At 56.9% G+C, this 19,402-nt stretch overlaps 1 protein-coding gene across 6 annotated transcripts; it reads left to right on the top strand.

Annotated features, from left to right (window-relative positions):
* The first annotated feature begins 3,023 nt into the window (after positions 1–3,023).
* ADAM33 (ADAM metallopeptidase domain 33) lies at positions 3,024–16,829 on the top strand. Of its 6 annotated transcripts, XM_045053830.1 has the most exons (23): positions 3,280–3,412; positions 5,188–5,348; positions 5,615–5,694; positions 7,861–7,937; positions 9,833–9,911; positions 10,125–10,201; positions 10,287–10,476; positions 10,697–10,762; positions 10,844–10,915; positions 11,102–11,268; positions 11,356–11,440; positions 11,541–11,683; positions 12,221–12,398; positions 12,514–12,603; positions 12,844–13,039; positions 13,159–13,267; positions 13,362–13,560; positions 13,655–13,732; positions 13,815–13,923; positions 14,007–14,154; positions 15,445–15,536; positions 15,669–15,791; positions 16,046–16,829. In XM_045053830.1, the coding sequence occupies exons 4-22, from the start codon at positions 7,876–7,878 to the stop codon at positions 15,752–15,754; spliced, it is 2,226 nt and encodes a 741-aa protein (XP_044909765.1). In that variant the 5' UTR covers positions 3,280–3,412; positions 5,188–5,348; positions 5,615–5,694; positions 7,861–7,875; the 3' UTR covers positions 15,755–15,791; positions 16,046–16,829. The 6 variants fall into 6 exon arrangements, with proteins under 6 accessions (XP_044909764.1, XP_006929955.3, XP_006929954.3 ...); XM_006929893.5 differs by lacking the exon at positions 5,188–5,348 and having other exon boundaries at positions 3,027–3,412; positions 16,049–16,829; XM_006929892.5 differs by lacking the exon at positions 5,188–5,348 and having other exon boundaries at positions 3,028–3,412.
* Positions 16,830–19,402: the final 2,573 nt, after the last annotated feature.

Raw genomic sequence — 19,402 nt, 5'->3', positions numbered from 1 at the left:
TGCAGGGAGAAGTATATGCAGGGGACAGTAACCCAGGCTTTGGGTCAGGAAGAACCCCTTGACAAAGAGGCACCAAAGCCTAGGTCTGTAGTGGGAATAGAAGCTCACCAGTTCACTGGTTTCTTGCCAGAGAGGAGAGGATCTTGCCTTCTCTCCCTGATGTCCACATTGAAGTCTCCCCTCCGTGTTCAGAGTGTGGCTACTCTGGGAGTCTGCTCTGCAATCCTGGCCCCCAGCTCATTTAGGGCTCAAGCTGCCTCTAAGCCCTGCCAGGCCCTGCCAGGCTGCACACTTGGCGTTGTCCTGTCTCTGTGATCTCTGGGGCTTTCTTAGTTGCCTCTTTCTTCTTCCTCCTCAGGACCCCTTTACCAGGGTTAGGACTGTATCTCCACAATTTCCCCTTTCTCAGGATCTACATTTGTTTTGGAATCTCTAGGTGTGCTCCTGGTTCAAGATGGAAGCCTAGGTCCCTCTGTCCACCCCAATTCTTCCCCAAATCCTCCCTAAGAGAAGCGATAGCAAAAACAGACCCAGGGTATGACAGGATGCCTTGCTTTCTGCCCCCCTGGCTCATCTAACAGGAGGATCAGGGAGTTCTGTGCTGCAAGTGGGGGGGGGAGGTTCTGTCGCTGTCAGCACCCGTGGTGACCCTATTTCATCACCCACAGAGGGAGGGCTTGATGCCTCTCCAGCCTGTCCACACTAGAGCTTCCAGTGTGACCAAAGCCATCTAAGTCTATATTAGGTCTGGTTCCCCAAAATGAGGTTTCAGAGGCAAGCGAAGTAAGGCTGTGCTCCGAGGGGAAACTAGTAAAGGGATGAAGGCAGGAAGCTAAGGATACATGCACATAAATGTCCACATCAGCATTTTTGGTAACATCTCAAAACTAGGAACCACCCTAACTAATGTCCAGCAACAGTAGAATCAATGGGGAAAACAGATGTTACATTCACACAATTGGATGCTATTTATCAATGGAAATAGCTGAACTAAAGCCACACACGACAGGCTGAGTACATTTCACAAACTGAAAAATATTTGCGACTCATATTCCAGAGAAAAGATTAATACCTCTTATATATAAAGAGTTCCTTCAAGTTGTTAAGAGAAAGACCAACAGCTCAATACAAACATGAGCCAAGGATGTGAACAGGCAATTCAGGGTATAGGAACTACAAATGACTCTTAAATGTTTGAACAATTATTTGAGGTCACTGCTAAGAGAAATGCAAATTAAGACTGCACTTTCGAGGCACCTGGGTGTCTCAGTTGTTAGGCATCTGACTCTTGATTTCAGCTCAGGTCATGATCTCACAGTTCGTGAGTTCGAGCCCTGCATCAGCTCTGCACTGACAGTGTGGAGCCTGCTTGGGATTCTCCCTCTCTCCTGCCACTCCCCCGCTTGTGTGCACTCTCTCTCTCTCTCTCTCAAAAATAAATAAACAAACAAATAAATAAATCATAAAAAAGATTCTCTCTTTCTAAAAAAAAAAATAAGAGAGAGAGAGAGAGAGAGACTGCACTTTCACCTTCAGACAGGCAAATATCACAGTCTGAGAACTGTGTTGGTAAGGCTGTGGGCAAAGGAACACTCTAGATATTTCTGGTGCAACCGTAAAGTGGCCCAAGGAATCCCACTTGTAGGAAATCATCTCACAAATTAGTGTGTATATAAAATTATCCATCACAGTATGGTTCATAACAGCAGAAGGGCTGGAAACCATTTGTATGCTCAAGAGGGGACTATACAAGTAAGTGGTAACGTTCAACTACAAAATGAGGACTCCGCACACCCACTGGAATAGCTAAAATTCAAAAGATTGACAACACTAAATGCTGGTGTGGCTGTAGGGGCACTGAAACTCTCATACACTGCTGGTGGGGATGCAAAACGGTACAGTCACTCTAGGAAATCGTTTTTTGTTGTTGTTTTTTTTAACTTAAATATGCCCTTGCCATATGACCCTGCATTTCTACTTCTGGGTCATCACAGATGAGAAATGAGAAATGAAAACATATGTCCACACAAAGACTTCACAGCTATTTTGTAGCAGCTGTGTTTAGAAGAGTCTCGCACTGGAGCAGGAGAACCCACATGCCTAACTGGAGAACACGGAGCCACCGCGCTCCCCTCCACGGTGGAACACACTTGGCACCTACCAAAGAACAAATTACTGATCACGAAGCAATGTAAACGAATCTCAAAAACATAGAGGGAAGGAAGCCAGATACAGAAGAGCACATGCTTTAGGATAACATTTATATGACGTTCTGGAAGAGGCGAAACTAATATGTAGGCTCAAAGCCTATCCCTGGCTGCCTGGGGCTGGGAGAGGGAGAGAGTGACTGAGGAGAGGCACAGGGGAACTCTTGGGGGGGGGGGGGGGAGGGGGGGCGATGGAAACTGAAGCTGGAACTCTTCCTAACCGAACCGCTGCATTTACTACTCCGAATTTACTACTCAGCACGCAAATCTTCAAAAGAAGAAACGGATGTTACCAAAGCCGAAAGGAACCCCCCACGTCTGGACCTCCGTGGCTTTGTGCAACTGTTCCCTCCGGCCACCACCAGGGACAAGGGCTGCCCCGGCCCTCAGCCGCGAGCCTGTCGGCCGCCTCGCCTTTGCGGGGGCATCAAGTCCCCGGGACTGCGGCTGGACCACCACCGCGCGCCGCGGGGACAGGGGCTGGCGGCCACCGCGATGCAGAGGCAGGCGAGCTCCGAGCCGGTCCAGCCGAGCTCCACACCTGCCAGTCGCGGTCGCCCGGCCTCCCTTCCCCTAGGGGCACTTCCGCGGGGTTCTGGCCAGGGCGCGTCTGGGCAGGACTGGTGGCCAGGCGGGGACAGAGAGGTCCGCCCCAGGAGACCCCAGAGGGGGGCGCTCCCTGCGCAGACCCGAGGGGCAACAGGTGGCCCCCAGCCCTGGTCTCTCTCCCCCCACCCCCAAAGGTCCTCAAAGGCCCTTCCGAGGGGCCCCGCCCCATCCCCACTCCACCCCGCTCCGCCCCCGCGAGGAGAGGGCGCAGAGACCTACCCCCGCTGGTTGGCGCGGGCAGGTCCCCCGTGGGGCCGCACGGATTCCGCCGGCCCTGCTCCCGCCCTTAGACGGCGGCTCCGGCTCCCCGAGGGCGCATGAGGTCCGGCCCGCTGCCAGGGTGCGGCGGATGGGCTTCGGGGCTCCGTGCGGGGTGGCGCGGGAGGGTCGGGAGGCGGCGGGCCGGCCGCTCTGGCCGTGGGTCGGCCCGGATCTAGCCGGGGCGGAGCCGGGAGCCGGGAGCCGCAGCGTGGACACCGAGGCACTCACAGCTATGGGCCGGGGGTCTCTGAGAGCTCGAGGGTCGCAGGCGTCGCTGCTGCTGCTGCTGCTACTGTGGCTACCTTTGCAGGTGTCGGGGACCGAGGCGTTTCAAGGTGAGTGGGATGTGCCCCGCGGGGCAGGCCAGGTCACGGTCAGGGGATGGAGGGCCTGAACTGCCCTCCCCCCACCCCCGGTGGCTGGGAGAACAGGGCTCGCCCAGGCTTTGGCAGGGTCTCCGTAGGACCTGCCCAGGGACTGTCCGCCGTACTTGGGCTGGCTTGGAGTCCAGACTGACACACTGCCCAGCTGACACAGTGCCAATGGCAAAGCAGTGGTGGTGGTGGTTGGAGGGGGTGGGGGGCGTCTCCTCTAAGCAGCTGCCCAAGTCCCCAGACCCCTCTTCTAGGATTCTCTGCTCTGACCACCCCCAGACCCCACCCACCAGTGTGGACTTTTTCCTGCACCTCCATCCCTTAAGGGCCAGCCCACTGTTCCCCAGAGTCCCTGCTGTGCCCTCGGACTAGGGGGCCAGCTGTGGCCTCCACACTCAGGCTGGCCCCCATGCTCACCCCACACCCCAGGGCCTTGGGGCAGTGTGTGTGTGTCGTTGATATTGTCGCCTTGTTTGGTGAGATAACGAAGGGTGCTCCGGACAGGCTGGACCCTGGGAAGTAACCTCAGCAACCCCGGTGGGTAGGAGAATTGGCGGGGTCCTGGATGTGAAGTGCCCCGCCACCTGCCTGGGAGGACATCAGGGGGAGGCAGGAAGGGCTGGGCTGGGCTGGGCTGGGTGGCCTGGGAGTGCTGGGTTCCAGAGCACTGTGGGGAGTACCTGTAGGGATGGGGTCCTCTTCTGTTCTGGGGCCAGGAGGGGGTGGGATGATAGCCCTTATGCCTTTGAGGATGGCTGCTCCCTCCTCCTCAGCATGGGGTCAGGAGAGGGTGATAGGACCCCTGGGAGGAGTGGAGAGGGGCTTCGTGCTCCCCGACACCACACTGGCTCCCCCCCCCCCCCCCCCCGTTCAGCTCCCGCCCTAATCCTCCTCACCACAGCTCTGTCTGCGCCTCCCTCTCCCTCCTCACAGAGGCACACCCTCCCCTCTCTACTGAGGAGGCTTAGGGCCAGCAAGAAGTACTTTTCCACACCCAGTTAAGTCCTCTCTGGGCTGGGAGACACCCCTTCCCCACCCTGCTTACCCCTCCTCCCAGGAGCACTCAGATCCCTCCCCACCCCCCTCCCCGCCGCCCCGCCCTGCCCAACCGTGGCAGCCCATTCATCCAATCAGGGAGGGCTTCCTGGGGAAGGGGATTCCTAGAACTGCTGCTATTCCAGGTCTTTGATGCTGGGGTCCGGGGGAGAAGATGGAGGAGGAGAAAGGACTTGGGGTGGCCTGGCAAGAGCTGAGCCACTTCCACAGTCTGCCATCTCAGCGTGGGGTGGGGGCAGGCTGGGTGCTGGGGAACCGTCAGTCCTGGGAGCTGGGCTTGCCTCCCCAGGGATTGTGTCAGAGGGCAGGGAGGGCTGCCTACAGGCTCTGGGCTGCCTGGGGCCTGGCTCTGCTGGGCAGCTGGGCGGGGGTAGTGAGGGTTGCTGGAACCCACTGTGGGGTGGGGGGCTGGGAGCATTCCAGGGGAGCATTCCAGAGCCTTCTGAGTAATGCTTGGCTCTGGTATTCCTCCAGGGCCCCCTTAAAGCACACCCGGCCTGGGAGCACTCAGGCTCTCTCCCCCCGCGCCCCCCCCCCCCCAGGGCCTCCCCAACTCCAAGATCCAAGAAAGGGGCTTCCAAGCTAGGGTCCCTGGAAGTCCTGCTTCCAGCATGAAGCCCCCAAGGGAGCTGTCTGGGCAAGGTGGGCCGCCCAAGACATCTGGCTGTTGTTTTTCTCAGATGGTGGAGGAGACACAGGCACCCTCTCTTCACAAATCTCTCACTCCAAAGGCATCTGCTGCCCAGGCTAAAAATACCCGAGGCTGCCTCCCTCTTCCTTCTCCTCTGCACTGGGGGCTTGGTCTCTTCCTTGTGATCTCTGACCCCCAAGCCTCCCCCAGGTCAGTGGGGCCTCTGGCTTCCCCAGCTGAGCTATCCTTCCCAGGCTCCTCTGTCTCTGTTCTGCCGCCTCCCTGGTGACTCCTCAGTTCCAAGGATGCCCGAGGACCGAGGAGCGGCCACCCTCCTCCAGGCTACACCTCTGAATAATGAGGTGGAGTCTCCCGTTCCTCTTTGCTGATGTCCTATCACCTCATCCCTCTGTCGTCCTCTACTCCTCTATGTTCCTCAGACTTCCCCCTCAGCTTTTACTCTGTCTTCACCCCAGGAGACAACCCTGGAGAGCCAGTCACCCTGCACTGGGTCCTGGATGGACGACCCCAGCGCACGGTCACCCTGGAGGAGCCGGTCAGTGCCAGGTCGTCCTTCCCTTTGCGGGGGGGCCCGGGGTCTCCCAGCCCCTCTCCCCGTCTTCAAAGTTTAGCGTGGCAGTTTGGCTGGGGTCTTTTAGGCCCCTTTCCGGAGGTTTGGCAGGTGGGGGTGGGGAGACACATGAGATCACAAGAGCCTGCACGCATGGAAGTCATTTTCAGGCTTCCTGCCCCACCGTCCGCTTCTCCCTTCCTCCCAGAATTATCCAGGGGAATTATCCTCCCCACCAGGCAGAGATAGGGCCAGAATTTGTGAGCCCTGAAATTTTTCAGAGACCTCTTTATGCAAACACCAAAATATCTTCCTTTTGCAAAGGTTACCAGAACGTGTTCCCCTGTGGACACATTGCTGTCTCCTCCAGTAACACTTCAGCCTCCCTGGCTCGTGCAGAATCCACTTCTGACCAGGGGGCACTGGTCACCCTCCTAGGGCAGGCCCGCCTGATTTTGCTTCTCCAGGATGCTCTGCCCCTCTTGCTGCCAACACCCACCCATCACACACTTCCAGAATAACCATGCTCCCGTCTGTATGTGCCACACAGCTTTGCTACAAATCAGGAGGCCAGTGCCCTTAGAATCCCCATATCACAGAGGGGCAGACTGAAGCCCAGAGAGGTTGGAGAAAGTACCCAAGGTCACACAGCTCTTTAGCCCAGAAGCCTGAGATCCACTAAGGTCTGAAAGGCTTCTAACCATTGGCCAGTGTCCCCCAATTTTAGAGAGCCCTCTTCATCCTGAATTTTCAGGTAAAAGGCGACAAACCACTGTCCAAGCCAGCAAGGAAGGCAGTAGAGCACTGTCATGAAGGCTGGAAGGCCCCCATAGGCCCAGGAGCTTTTAACCTAGGGCCCTACTGGGTCCCCCAGACCCTCAGGGGCCCCCATTCAAGCATGGTGCTGACCCGGGCTTTGAGCCGGGGCATCACTGGCAGAGGGCAAGGCTGGGCACATGCTGGGCACCTCCCTCCCAGTCCAGCCTAGGCTGTGACAAGGAAGGGCATCTCAGAGGGCCTTGCTTTCCCCTGCCTCCCCCCCCCCCCCCCCCCCCCCCCCCCCCCGCCGGGAAGCCTGCCAAGCTGAGGCCAGCAGACAGAGATGAGGCAGGGAATCCTGTCCAAGAGGCAGGAAATACCCACATTTCAGGTTAGGGATGGGGTGTGTAGTGAGGAGCAGGGTCACCAGGAGGGCAAGAAGCAAGGAAAAACAGCAGGACAGAGAGAAGGGAGCCCAGGGTGGGGGTGAGGTAGGAGGAGGCTTTCCATCTGGGGCTGCCGCCTGCGCTGGGTACAAACCTTTCTCCAATAAAGTAAGTGACATTCCAGCCATGTGAGCTCATGCTTGGGGCCTTGGGGTGGGGGGCTCTTGGCTGGGGTTGCGGGGTTGTCTGCCTCCCACCTGCAGAGAAAGGGCCCCCACAAGAATCTGAGCCCCTTGGCCCGGGGCCCAGCCCAGTGCATGGTGCAGGGAAGGGTGAGGGCCAGCATTCCAAAGACACAGCAGCTCTCCAGGATGCTCCTGGGCTGGTTCCAACTCTGGGCCCCCAGCCAGGCAGAGTGGACAAGGTAGGGGGGCCGGCAGATGGGGTATTTCCACAGGGTGGGAGAGGCAAACAGGCTAGCGAGAAGGAGAGGCTGCGGGCTGGCCCAGGCCAGCCCCCCGTGACATCTAGCTGAGATGTTTTTCTCTTGGCCTGAGGTAGGGGGTCAGGGTTTACTTTATGGTCTCAGCAAAGCAGGTGTGGGGCAGGCCTTCGGAAGGCTAGGGGAATTTTCAGTTTGTCAGAATTGGAGGAGGAGGGAGTAAAGTCTGAATTCTACAGGGAGTGGGGAGCAGCAAGAAACGAGGCTGTAAGGAGGCCTGAGCCTGGCTACCTAATGCTCTTGGGCAAGTCAGGGTACCTTCCTGGGACCCCTCGTTTCATTCCTCTGGAGGATGAGGTGTGCCCCTAGCAGGCTATGTCCAATGGCTGTTGTCAGAACCAAAACCGTTTGGGAACATATTTGCCTGCATGTTCTCACCCCCACATCCATCCACACCTACCATGACCAGTGGGGAGCCTGCTGCCCCCTGCCCCCTGTGCTCTCCTTCGCCAGCCAGCTCCACATCCCACCTGCTCCCTCAGCCCTACTCTCCTTCTTGACCAGGTCTCGAAGCTAGACATGGGGCTGGTGGCCTTGGAGGCTGAAGGGCAGCAGCTCCTGCTCGAGCTGGAGAAGAACCGGTGAGTACCAGGCAGGGGAGGGGGCTGGGAGCCGAGAGCAGCTCCCGCTCTCTGGAGGGGATCAGTGCTGGGGGCAGGGAGGGAGGGGAACCCCTAAGGCAGGCTGGATGGGGCGAGGGCTCCAGAGGAAGAGGTACAGGAATTGTCCTGCCAGCCCATGACTGGCTCCCTCAAGGCTGAAGTAGACTGCTAAGCCTGGGTCAGCCCTGCTGTGGGGCACACCCTTCATTCCAGCCCCAGGATTATCTCGTTAGCTTCCTGCCAGAAATGAATGAGCATCACCTAGTGGGTGCTCACAGGGTGTGCTGAGTCCAAAGAGAATCCAAAATGGATTCCACAGATGGGCAGGTGCTCGGGGCTGAGGTGAGGTGTGGCCTTTGTAGGTCAAGACTCCTTCAGGAGGCAGGGATTCGTCTGGCCTGCCTGGAGGGTCTCCATCTACAGGGAAGGGAGCAGTGGGAAATGAATTTGGGGAGTCCCAGTAAAGCCAGATCACAGAGGCCTTTTTTTTTTTTTTTTTTTAATTAGAGCGAGAGTGAGAGTGAGAGCGAGAGAGAGAAAGCAGGGAAGAGGGGCAGAGGGAGCGGGAGGGAGAGAATCTCAAGCAAGCTCCATGCTCAGTGTGGAGCCCAATGTGGGGCTGGATCCCACGACCTTGGGATCACAACCTGAGCTGAAATCAAGACTCAGAAGCTCAACCGACTGAGCCCCGCGGGCGGCCCCACAGAGGCCATTGTAAGGCTGAGTGTCTTTGCAAAGCCAAAGATTCTGAGCTGGTGAATGAGTAGGCAGTGTGGGGCTGGGTGGGGTGGGTGTCCATGATGGAGCGTGGGGTCTGGAAACCATCCAGATGGAATTATCAACAGCCATCATTTGTCGAGGGCTCGCTTCATTGAAGACACTGTTCCAAGCACTCTACGCATGTTGGCTTCTCCCCCATGGAGCCAGATGGACCAGGAACAGTATCTAGTTCCACCACACAGGACCATAGTTCCTCTGAGGTTCAACGTCCCCACACATGAGAGGGGGTGACCACAGCACCTACTCTTTGGGTTGAGTCTGTGCGTGGAGTCAGGGAGGGCAAAGCTGGAGAAGGTGGAGGAAAGACTAGGAGGTGGAGAAGCAGGCACCACAGGTCTTTGGAGTGGTCTGGCAGTAAAGAGGTCAAGGCGAGGTGGGGATGGAGAATTTTCTTTACAGAAGAGACATTAGCTCACAGTTGATCCACCTTGGTGGGAAGGACCCCGGAAAGATGGAGAAGGAAGGTGAGAGCATTAATGGAGTGGGGTCTGAAGAAGATGGGGATGGGGCTCCCTGCTCAGGTGGGCAGGCAGGAGCAGCTGTGGACAGGTGGGGATTCTCTTTTCTCTGGAAGCATGGGGTGAGCATCACTGAAGGACAGCTGGGGAGAAACGTGGGGTCTGGGGGCCAGAGAACAGAGGCCTGACAAGGCTGGGCATCGGGCAGGGCCACCCAGGGAGTTTACTGCCCTTCCTTGGCTCCAGGCCCCACCTCCTCATCAATGTCTCCTGAATCCTCCCTCCCCAAACCTGTGGAAGGAGCTGCCCACCATAGACTCCACAGGGACCACAAACTGTTTCTCCATTCCTGCTCCTCCCTGCTGCTTCCCACACACCCACTTCCCACACCTCAGCCCTCACCAAGGCTCCTTCCTGCCCCCCCCCCACCTTTCTCCCTCCAGCCCAAGGTTTTTCTGAGCTGAGCAGCACCCAGTCGCTCCTGTCCCTTCCCTCAGATACATTTGGGTGCTTCTCCAGTGCTAGCCCTATGCCTCACTCATGGAGCTGCTCAATTAGCATTCAGGGAGGAAGGCTGGAGGGCATCCTGGAGGAGGCCTGGCTGAATTAGGTGACCCTTATAACACCCCCTCCCAGCAGGCTGCTGGCCCCGGGATACACAGAAACCCACTATACCCCAGATGGGCAGCCAGTGGTGCTGGTCCCCGACCACACGGTGAGATACTTCCATGGGCTCTGAGGACAGGGTAAGGGATGCTGGGGGGGTGCACTCCCTGAGGACCTCTCCACTGTTCCTTTCCCATTCGCTTCCTCTTTTTAAAGAGAGGCTGGAGCCAGCCCCCACCCCCCCCACCCCCCCCACCCCCGCCACCAGCCCCTCCCAGTTCAGCACTGGCTGAGATTTGGGGCTGGGTCCCTTGCTCTCCAGGACCACTGCCATTACCATGGACGTGTGAGGGGCTTCCCTGACTCCTGGGTAGTCTTTAGCACCTGCTCTGGGATGAGGTGAGGAGTTCTGGGGGAGGGGGCTGGGCCTGGGACTGAAAAAAGAGTCCCCTCACACCCTCCTCTGCACTCTTCCGAACTCTAGGGGCCTGATCACACTGGGCAGCAATGCCAGTTATTATGTGCATCCACGGTCAGCTGGAGACTCCAAGGACTTCATCACTCACAAGATGTTCCCAACCAGGCAGCTGCTCAGCTGGAAAGGGGCCTGCGGCCACAGGGATGCCGGGAGCAAAGGGGACATGGCCAGCCTTTCTCGTGCCACTCAGATCAAGGTCGGGGGCACAGATAGGGGTGGGAGTGGAAATGGAGTATCCATAGCTCTGAAAATCGGAAAAGACAGGAATACACAGCCCCAGTTCAGGGCCTCCTGTCCTGATATTTTTATTTGGAGGCTGAAGAAACAAGTTCCAGCAATTTTTAAAGTTAACTTTGTGCTTCCTGGGAATTGGGGTTGGCAGCCTGCCACTCAGGGTCACCATTGCCTCATCCCAGGAGAGGAGGGAGGTCCGCAGGAGCCCGAGGTTCTTGGAGCTGTACATAGTGGCTGACCACACACTGGTGAGCAGAGGCCCCGGGGGGGTGGTGGGGTGGGATGGGGCCAGCTCAGCCTGCCAGGAACTCTTCTGTATGTCTTTCCAGTTCTTGACCCAGCACAGGAACTTGAACCACACCAAACAGCGACTCCTGGAGGTGGCCAACTACGTAGACCAGGTTGGGGTTGGCGGGAAGAGAGTCCTAATGGGGGTGACTGCGACATGGGCTGGCAAGTCCTGGCAGGAGGTGGCAGGGTTGGAGATGAGCACAGACTATGGAGCAGAGAGGAGAGGGCGCCCCTGGGGAAGAGCACAGGCACTGTGGCACATCTTGTCCCCCAGCTCAGCCTGGTCCCGTCCACAGATTCTCAGGACTCTGGATATTCAGGTGGCACTGACTGGCCTGGAAGTGTGGACAGAGCAAGACCGGAGCCATATCACGTCAGACGCCAATGCGACGCTCTGGGCCTTCCTGCAGTGGCGCCGAGGGCTGTGGGCACGGTGGCCACACGACTCCACGCAGCTGCTCACGTGGGTCCCCTCCTACGCCCAAGTGGGTCCCCGTCTGGGCAGCCCAGAATCCTGGCCCCACCGGGTCACGCTGCGTTCTGCCTTCAGGGGCCGCGCCTTCCAGGGCGCCACTGTGGGCCTGGCGCCCATCGAGGGCATGTGTCGCGCTGAGAGTTCAGGAGGCGTGAGCACGGTGAGCTCCACCCGGGACAGGAGGGGGGAGGGAGAGGGACAGGGTAGGAGGCATCCCCGCAGCCCCCAGTGACGCAGTGACCGTCCCTACGCCCTCCCAGGATCACTCAGAGCTTCCCATTGGCGCAGCAGCCACCATGGCCCACGAGATAGGTCACAGCCTTGGCCTCAGCCACGACCCTGACGGCTGCTGCGTGGAGGCGGCGGCTGAGCAAGGCGGCTGCGTCATGGCCGCGGCCACCGGGTACAGACGCCGAGGTCGGGGGCGGGGGGCGGCAGGAGTTCCAGGGGAGGCTCCGCTAGACCAGGGGACCTTCTTCAGCTGCCTTTCTTTGGGAGAAATGGTTATCCCTCGATTTCCTCTTCCGTAAAATAGAGATAGTGGTCATAGCACCCACCCCGAGACTTCTTTATGACGCTTAAAGGGAGGAAACGCAGAAGTGGATTCTCAAAAGTATGGAGCTTTTCAGAACATCCTAGCAAGGATTCTCCAACCCCGGGAGTAACGGCGCTAGGTCGCGATTTGACCTTGAGTGCCGGGCTGCCTGGTCCTGGCGTGACACCCTCCCGTCTCGGGCTCGCGGTGTGACTATGTACAGTTTACTTGCCCTCTTTGGCCCCCGCGTGTGGAGGATGCCGGCTGCCTGCTGCTTAGGCGGTTTCTGCGCATCCAGGGGCTGTGTGGCCAAGCACAGGGAGTAGTGGCGGGAGGGGGTCGCAGACGAGCAGGGGATTGAGGGGGGCGGTCCCCGCACGCCCGACGTCCTTCCCCCTCCTGTAGGCACCCGTTCCCACGCGTATTCAGCCCCTGCAGCCGGCGCCAGCTGCGCGCCTTCTTCCGCAAGGGGGGCGGTACGTGTCTTTCCAACGCGCCGGACTCCAGGGTCCTCGTGCCTCGGGCGCGCTGCGGGAACGGCCTCGTGGAGGACGGCGAGGAGTGTGACTGCGGCCCCAGCCAGGTCAGGTCCTCGCTCCCGGTCCCCGGGGGCTGAGGCTGGCGCCCCGCTCGCCCCCTCCCCCGGGGTCTGGGTCGCTGCGCCCTCATCTGGTCCTACACCCTCTCTCCGGCTCCAGGAGTGCCCAGACGCCTGCTGCCTCGCCCACAACTGCTCGCTGCGTGCGGGAGCCCAGTGCACACGCGGGGACTGCTGCGCGCGCTGCCTGGTGAGGGCGTGGGGGGGGGGGCTCGGGGTACGGGTTAGGGGGCGCTCGGGAGCCGGCTGTTGGTCTTGTCTGATTGGCGCCCTCTGGTGCCCCTGCTGGTGCTGGCTCTGCTCTGCGCGCGGGCCCGCCTGGCCTCACCTGGCCCTCCAGCCTCTGAGCCGGGGTACCGGCGTGGATCTCTCAATGTCCATTGTCTCGCTGTCCCTCGGCCGCCCTCCCTCCACCCGGTCCCCTGCGTAGCTGAAGCCGGCTGGCGTGCTGTGCCGCCGAGCTGCTGGCGACTGTGACCTTCCAGAGTTCTGCACGGGCACCTCCCCCTACTGCCCCCCGGATACTTTCCTACTAGACGGCTCTTCCTGCGCCAGCGGCCGGGGCTACTGCCGGGATGGCGCGTGTCCTACACTGGAGCAGCAGTGCCAGCAGCTCTGGGGGCCTGGTGAGACTACCCGAGTACCGCTGGCCCCATCCTCGGGAATGCACCGTTTTCTACGCAGGGGAAGATGGGGGGGTGGGGGTGGGGACTGAAGCCAGTGCGGTCCGCCCATGCTTCCTCAGGCTCCAGCCCAGCCCCGGAGGCCTGTTTCCAGACTGTGAACTCAGCAGGAGACGCCCATGGAAACTGTGGCCAGGACCGCAAGGGTGGCTTCGTGCCTTGTGCGCAGAGGTGGGGAGTGGGGCGGAGTTAGGGGAAGCGGGGTGGTGCACTGGGGCAAGAGGGACGCTCTGGACATGCGGTCACACTCCACTTTCGTCCCCAGGGATGCACAGTGTGGGAAGCTGCAGTGCCTGGGTGGGGAGCAGCGCCCACTGGCACCACACACGGTACCGGTGGACTCCACGGTTGGACTAGGCAGCAGCGAGGTGACCTGCAGGGGAGTCTTCCTGCTGCCTGGTGCCCAGCTAGACCTGCATGACGTGGGCCTGGTAGAGCCAGGCACCCAGTGTGGCCCTAGAATGGTGAGCCCTGCACACCAAACCCTTCCCTAATGCTTGAGTCCTGTAGGCCAAAACGTCACTCCCCCTCACTGCCTGGTGCACACACCACCCATAGGTGTGCCAGGACGGGAGCTGCCAAAACACTACCTTCTGGGAGCTGGAGCGATGCCTGACAGCCTGCCATGGCCATGGAGTGAGTGGCCGGAAAGGTGATGAGGGGGTGGCCTTGGACTTCCTGATCCCACGGGGCCTTCCTTCTCTCTTCCCCTCTGTAGGTTTGCAACAGTAACCATAACTGCCACTGTGCTCCGGGCTGGGCTCCGCCGTCCTGCAACAAGCCAGGGTTTGGTGGCAGTGTGGACAGCGGTCCTATACAGCCTGAAAGTGTGTCCAAGGAGGGAGGGGGTGTGGGCAGGGGCTGAGGCGGGGCACGTGCCGAGGACACAGCCTTACCCTGTTGTCCGCAGACCACAAGGCCTTCCTGCTGGTGGTGATCCTTAGCTTTCTGCTGCCTCTGCTCCCCGGGGCCAGTCTGGCCTGGTGCTGCTACCGACAGCCGGGATCCCGTCTCCAGCAATGCCTCTGCGGCTCAAGGAGGGGTCCTGCATGCACTGGGTAGGCTCTGAGCCCACTCCTGTGGTTGCTGCTCTGCAGAACTCTGCTGGACCTGGGGGAGCTGGGGTGGGGTCCTTAGACCTTCCCCCCAGGAGCAGAGAGACGGGCAGAAGCAAGTGGGAAGAAGCCCTGAGCAGGAGGCCACAATGGCCTCCCATTGGAGCCAATGATGTGGACCCCTGTGAGGCCCTCTTCCCCTCTCGTTAATGTGGCTCAGCACCCCCCCCCCACCTGTTATGTTTCTCCCAACAGGGGGCTGCCTCATCCTAGATTGCCATTGTTCTGCCAGCTAAGAATGCAGTTCTTGCTCCACTGTGCCCTTCCAGACTTTCCTAGCCTCTCATGAGTTGTCAGCCCCCTTTCCCACTTCCTCTGCCTAAATCTTTTCTGTACACCTTTAAAGTCCCCAGAGGCTGGACCCAGCACACCCTTTTTACTCCTTACCGCTGGTTAGTTATGGCACTGGCTGCCCTTGTGCCAAGGGCCTGTCCCTAACCCAGTTCTCCATGACCTGGGAGGAGAATCACATAATACCTAAGCATGGTTGACCTGGGGCTGGCCCCTTCAGTGGGGTGCTGGGCAAGGGAGGCACCCCATGGCACATCTGACACTCCCTGGGCTTGGGAGTGCTCTGGGCAAGCTGCCAGAAGAGATCGGGGCAGAGGGCATCCCAGACAGGGGCAGGGCACCAGCCAGGTCCCAGGTTCCGAGACGGGCTTTGACACAATGAGCAGTGATTGCAGGTCAATGGGGGAGGAGCAAGGTGGTCAGAGTTTGGTGTGTCAGCATAAGGGGGTCTAGAGACGGGGCAGGGTGGGGGACAACTGCATGTCAGCACTAAAGCAGAATCTTATGGACGACACAGACTGTTTCAGAGAGATAGCAAAGGAAGTGGCAAGGCGCTGGGCAATGGGGCATGAGCAGCCAAGCATGGCTTGGAGGCATTGAGGGCAGCAGGGCTACCCAGTGACAAGGGGCGCAGGCATGGCTGCTCCTGGGGGAGGAAGTCCACCCCGCTTTGGAACCTGAGTGATGCCAATATCTGGGTGGTGCCAGGGTGCTGGGGTGATGGCAGAGCTTGGGAGAAATGTCAGGGCTAGAGAGAAGTGCCGGTGGTTCTGGGAAGGCAGGAGCCTGGGCCCAGGGGCCTCTCTCAGGAGGGAGCAGGAAGGGACCCGGAGGGAGTGACATGGAGCAGAAGGGTAGAGACTCATTCAAGCAGAACTCGGGCTGTGCGCACCTGCTCAGGACCACTGTTCTGACCTCCGGCCCTCTTATCCCGCTGCTTAGGCCCAAAGATGGCCCACACCGGGACCCTCCCCCTAGGAGCGTTCACAGCATGGAGTCAGGCCCAGCAGCCACTGAAGAGCCCGGACTCTGGGGTGAGTGAAGCACGGTAGGAGATGGGGAGGGAGGTGAGGGTGGGCTCTTGCTTTCTGCCTCCTTCTAGGCGCCCCCCTCCCCTTCATTTATCTCCCAGTTACCTTGAGGCCCCTGTCCCCACCCTGCTCCAGAGACTTCTGCCTGTGGTCACAACATTTGTCCTCCACCCATTGCTCCAGACCTTAAGAACTCTGCCAGAGCCCAAGAGCCACCTTGAGAAGCCTCTGTCCTGTTGCCTTGCCTGCAACCCCAAGGTAGGTAGAGACCCTCCCCACCTCACCCACCCATCTCTGTTGTCCCTCATCTGCCCTCCCCTACTGAGGTTTTTGAGTGTTATTATGCAAAGGAGATGTGACCTTGTGGAAAAGCTACTGTCATGGAGACCAGAAGCTGGCAGTCCCTAGGGTGGGAGAGAGAGAAGTTGTATCTCTTTCTGGGTCATCGGTCCTCACTGAGGGAGCAAAAGGGATCCTAGCCCTCAGGGGTGACCTCTCCTCTTCATTTGCAGCAGGTCAAGTCTAGAAGCCAAGATCCTGTCTCTGGTGAGAGAGGGGCTCCTGAGATGAGGATACTTACAGACAGGCGACTGCTGACAGCCACAAGAAACTTGGTCTCCCAGGGGCAGAGCCAGTGAATCACACTTCCTGCACTTTTGCAGCCTGCAAGTTTCTTCCCTGAGTCGAGCTCTGCCCCACCCACTTCAGGACCCCGGAGCCTTATCAGAAGATGCCCAATGCTGCCCCATTCCCTATGGCTGGGGGGATCCTGGCGGGTATATATTCCAGCCCAAGAATCTATCAGTCCAAGGAGCAAAGGTCATGTAGTCACTGACGTCCTGTCACCAGGGGAGGCTGGGTCATTCTGGGCATTGGGAGAGGTCTCTATCCAGGGAACTTGGGTGTCTCTGCATATGTATTTTACCTAGACCCAGCTCTGCAGAATCCAGTGACTGCTGGGCCAGAAGCCTGGGCTCCAGGGGCCCTACATTTTAGATTGAGTCTACTTCCCTGGAGCCTGGCCCTTGCAAAAACAAAACAAAACAAAACAAAACAATCCACAAAATCCTTGGGATCCTCCTCCCTCCCTTTTCCTGCCATGTCCTCCAGATGCTTCCTCAGCCTCACCTCTGTTATTGGTCCTCCACCTGAGGTTTTGGAGGAGTGTGGTTCTGCTGTAGCCCTCTCACTTTGGACATTACTCAGCCTTCCCTCCATTCCATGGGAGGGGACAGTGGGAGCTGTTTTAAAAAGGATACCAAAGTAGAAGTCAGAAGAAAGATATGCTGACCTCAAGCTTCTGTGAGTCTTTTCTGTATGTAAATTCATCCCCATTGAGGGTCCCAAGGGGTGGTGGCTGGTGGGTGGAGCCTCAGATGGCAGCTGTGGCCCCAGATGTACCTGGGCATAGGACACTGTTGCCTAGCTTGAATGATCCCCTTGCCCTGTCTATTCTGCCTCCCTTGGAAGTTCTCAGAAGTCACTTATTCTGTCCCCATTCTTCATGAAAGAATTGCTGAGTGATCTTCTGTATCAGCCAGCTGTTGCTGCAGAACAAAACCACCCCCAAACACAGTAGCTTAAAATAACCAATTCTGTGAATTGGTAAATTAGGTTAAACTCAGCTGGTAGTTCATTTGGGCTCATATGTTTGCAGTCAACTTCCGGCCAGTTGGGCAATTCTGCCTCTGGGTTTGGCTACCTACTGCATAGACTGATGAGGACGAATAGACTATGTACCCATAGCTTGTTCACATGACAGCTAAGGAGGGTTCTAAAGAGCAGGACCAGGATTAGGGTAAGGCAAGTGACACACTTACCTTGAGCACACACACAAAAGGCAATCACGATAAATAAGATCTTAATGCAATCTTTTAAAGGATCAAAATTAAAACCAAAAAATCAATGATGAACAAAATATCACAATTTTAACTGAACATCAGATCAGTAACAGCGTCATGCCAAGTCATGTTGGAACCTGAGGCAGAAGGAAAAATTCATAGTAGTGATCCTGTCTCATCCTAGCCCCAGCCCTGTCAGAAAGTAAGTGGAAGCTTGCGAGGCCTCTGGAAGATTCTATGACTGGCACATTTTACTTCCATAACATCCTATTGGCCCAAGCAAGTCACAGGGCCGGCCCAGGTTCCAGGGGTGGGGAGAGTAACCCTACCTCTTGCTGGCAGAGCAGCAGGATCCTGCTTCAGAGGGCATGAAGACTTGGGGACTTTTTGCAACCAACCACTCCTTGCATTGGCAGCAGAGAAGAGGCAGCCCCAGAGGTTGAATGAGATGGTTTTCTAAAGCTGCCGTCTGTCTTAATTGTACCCATGGGATTCTGATTTATAAAGATGACCTGAGTAATGACATGGAGAGGTTAATGCCACTGAAAGAAGTTTTTATTACACACAATTCCCAAGAGAAGGGATCATGCTATGCCATGCAGGATCACATGGGGAAGCATGAGGTTTGGCCAGGAGGCCGACGCAGGAGTGAGGGGAGAGCCTAGGAAGGGCAAAGCACGGCTCAGGATTGGCCAGGCATGGGGTACAGGGATGGTCTTTAATTGTCAGGTACCTGGCCCTGTGGTGATTTAGGGCAGGGCAAATACTGGCTTGGTAAGAGGTAGAAAAAGGCGGCGCTTATGGGTATGAGTCTGTGGGTATGGACTCAGCATTGGTTGGTCTGCACATGAAAGACATATTCATCGGCAAATTTTCATTAACTCTAGGAATTAGCCAGCCCAGGAAGGGGCAGTCTCTCCCCCAGACACCAAGCTCCACCCCCCCCCACCAAGATGTCAAACCATCATAAAATGCAAAAAAATAAAGAACATCATTAATACATCTCTCCACACTCTCATCCATCAGGGAGGTGTCTGGACCCCATGGGACTCCCACTCATATTTCATGTCTTAAAATGCCTAAAACTGCATGATACGGAGAAAAACCTGCATGATAAAAATTGAATGATCAAAAGCTGGATTTACCATGAAAGTGGTACTTTGAGGGAAATTTATAGCCACAGTATCTTTTATACAAAGAGAGCTAAAAGTCAGTGGGATAAAGGTCCAAGTTAAGAAGTTGGCTCAGGACTAGATGATTTCACTGATGAGTTCTACCAAACATTTAAAGGAGAATTAATGCCAATCACTTTCAAACTCTCCCAAAAAAATTCAAAGAGAAGGAAACACTCCCAAATTCATTTTAGGAAACCAGCATTGTCCTGATAACAAAGCCAGATAAGGACCATACAAGAAAACTACAAAGCAATATTCCTGATGAATACAGATGCAGAAATTCTCAACAAAATATTTAAAAAGTGAATTCAACAGCACATTAAAAGGATCATATACCATGATCATGTGGGTTTTATCTCACGTGAGATGCAAGGATGGTTTAACATATGCAAATCAATAAGTATGATATACCACATTAATAGAAAGATTAAAAAACATATCATCTCAATAGATGCAGAATAAGCATTTGACAAAGTATGGCATCCTTTGGGGCGCCTGGGTGGCTCAGTCGGTTGAGCGTCCAACTTCGGCTCAGGTCATGATCTCGCGGTGTGTGAGTTCGAGCCCCGCGTCGGGCTCTGTGCTGACAGCTCAGAGCCTGGAACCTGCTTCAGATTCTGTGTCTCCCTCTCTCTCTGCCCCTCCCCTGCTCATGCTCTGTCTCTCTCTGTCTCAAAAATAAATAGAAACATTAAAAAAATTTTTTTAAATAAAAAAAAAACAAAGTATGGCATCCTTTCATTAAAACCCTCAGAAAATTGGGTATAGAAGGAGTAAACCTCAACATAACAAAGGCCAGATATAACAAACCCTAACATGACATCATATTCAATGGTGATTGGTTGAAATCTTT

Source organism: Felis catus, chromosome A3, assembly GCF_018350175.1.
Source record: "Felis catus isolate Fca126 chromosome A3, F.catus_Fca126_mat1.0, whole genome shotgun sequence".
Classification (NCBI taxonomy): domain Eukaryota; kingdom Metazoa; phylum Chordata; class Mammalia; order Carnivora; family Felidae; genus Felis; species Felis catus.
Note: the sequence above shows the minus strand (reverse complement) of the source record. Positions and strands in the feature narration are given on the sequence as shown.

Excerpts from the sequence above, each read along its gene's own strand:
- ADAM33 (XM_006929893.5), top strand. The coding sequence starts at position 3,166 with ATGGGCTTCGGGGCTCCGTGCGGGGTGGCGCGGGAGGGTCGGGAGGCG. Across the intron at positions 12,399-12,513 it reads GTGACTGCGGCCCCAGCCAG|GAGTGCCCAGACGCCTGCTG; the intron begins GTCAGGTCCTCG and ends CTCCGGCTCCAG. Across the intron at positions 13,561-13,654 it reads CCCAGTGTGGCCCTAGAATG|GTGTGCCAGGACGGGAGCTG; the intron begins GTGAGCCCTGCA and ends CACCACCCATAG.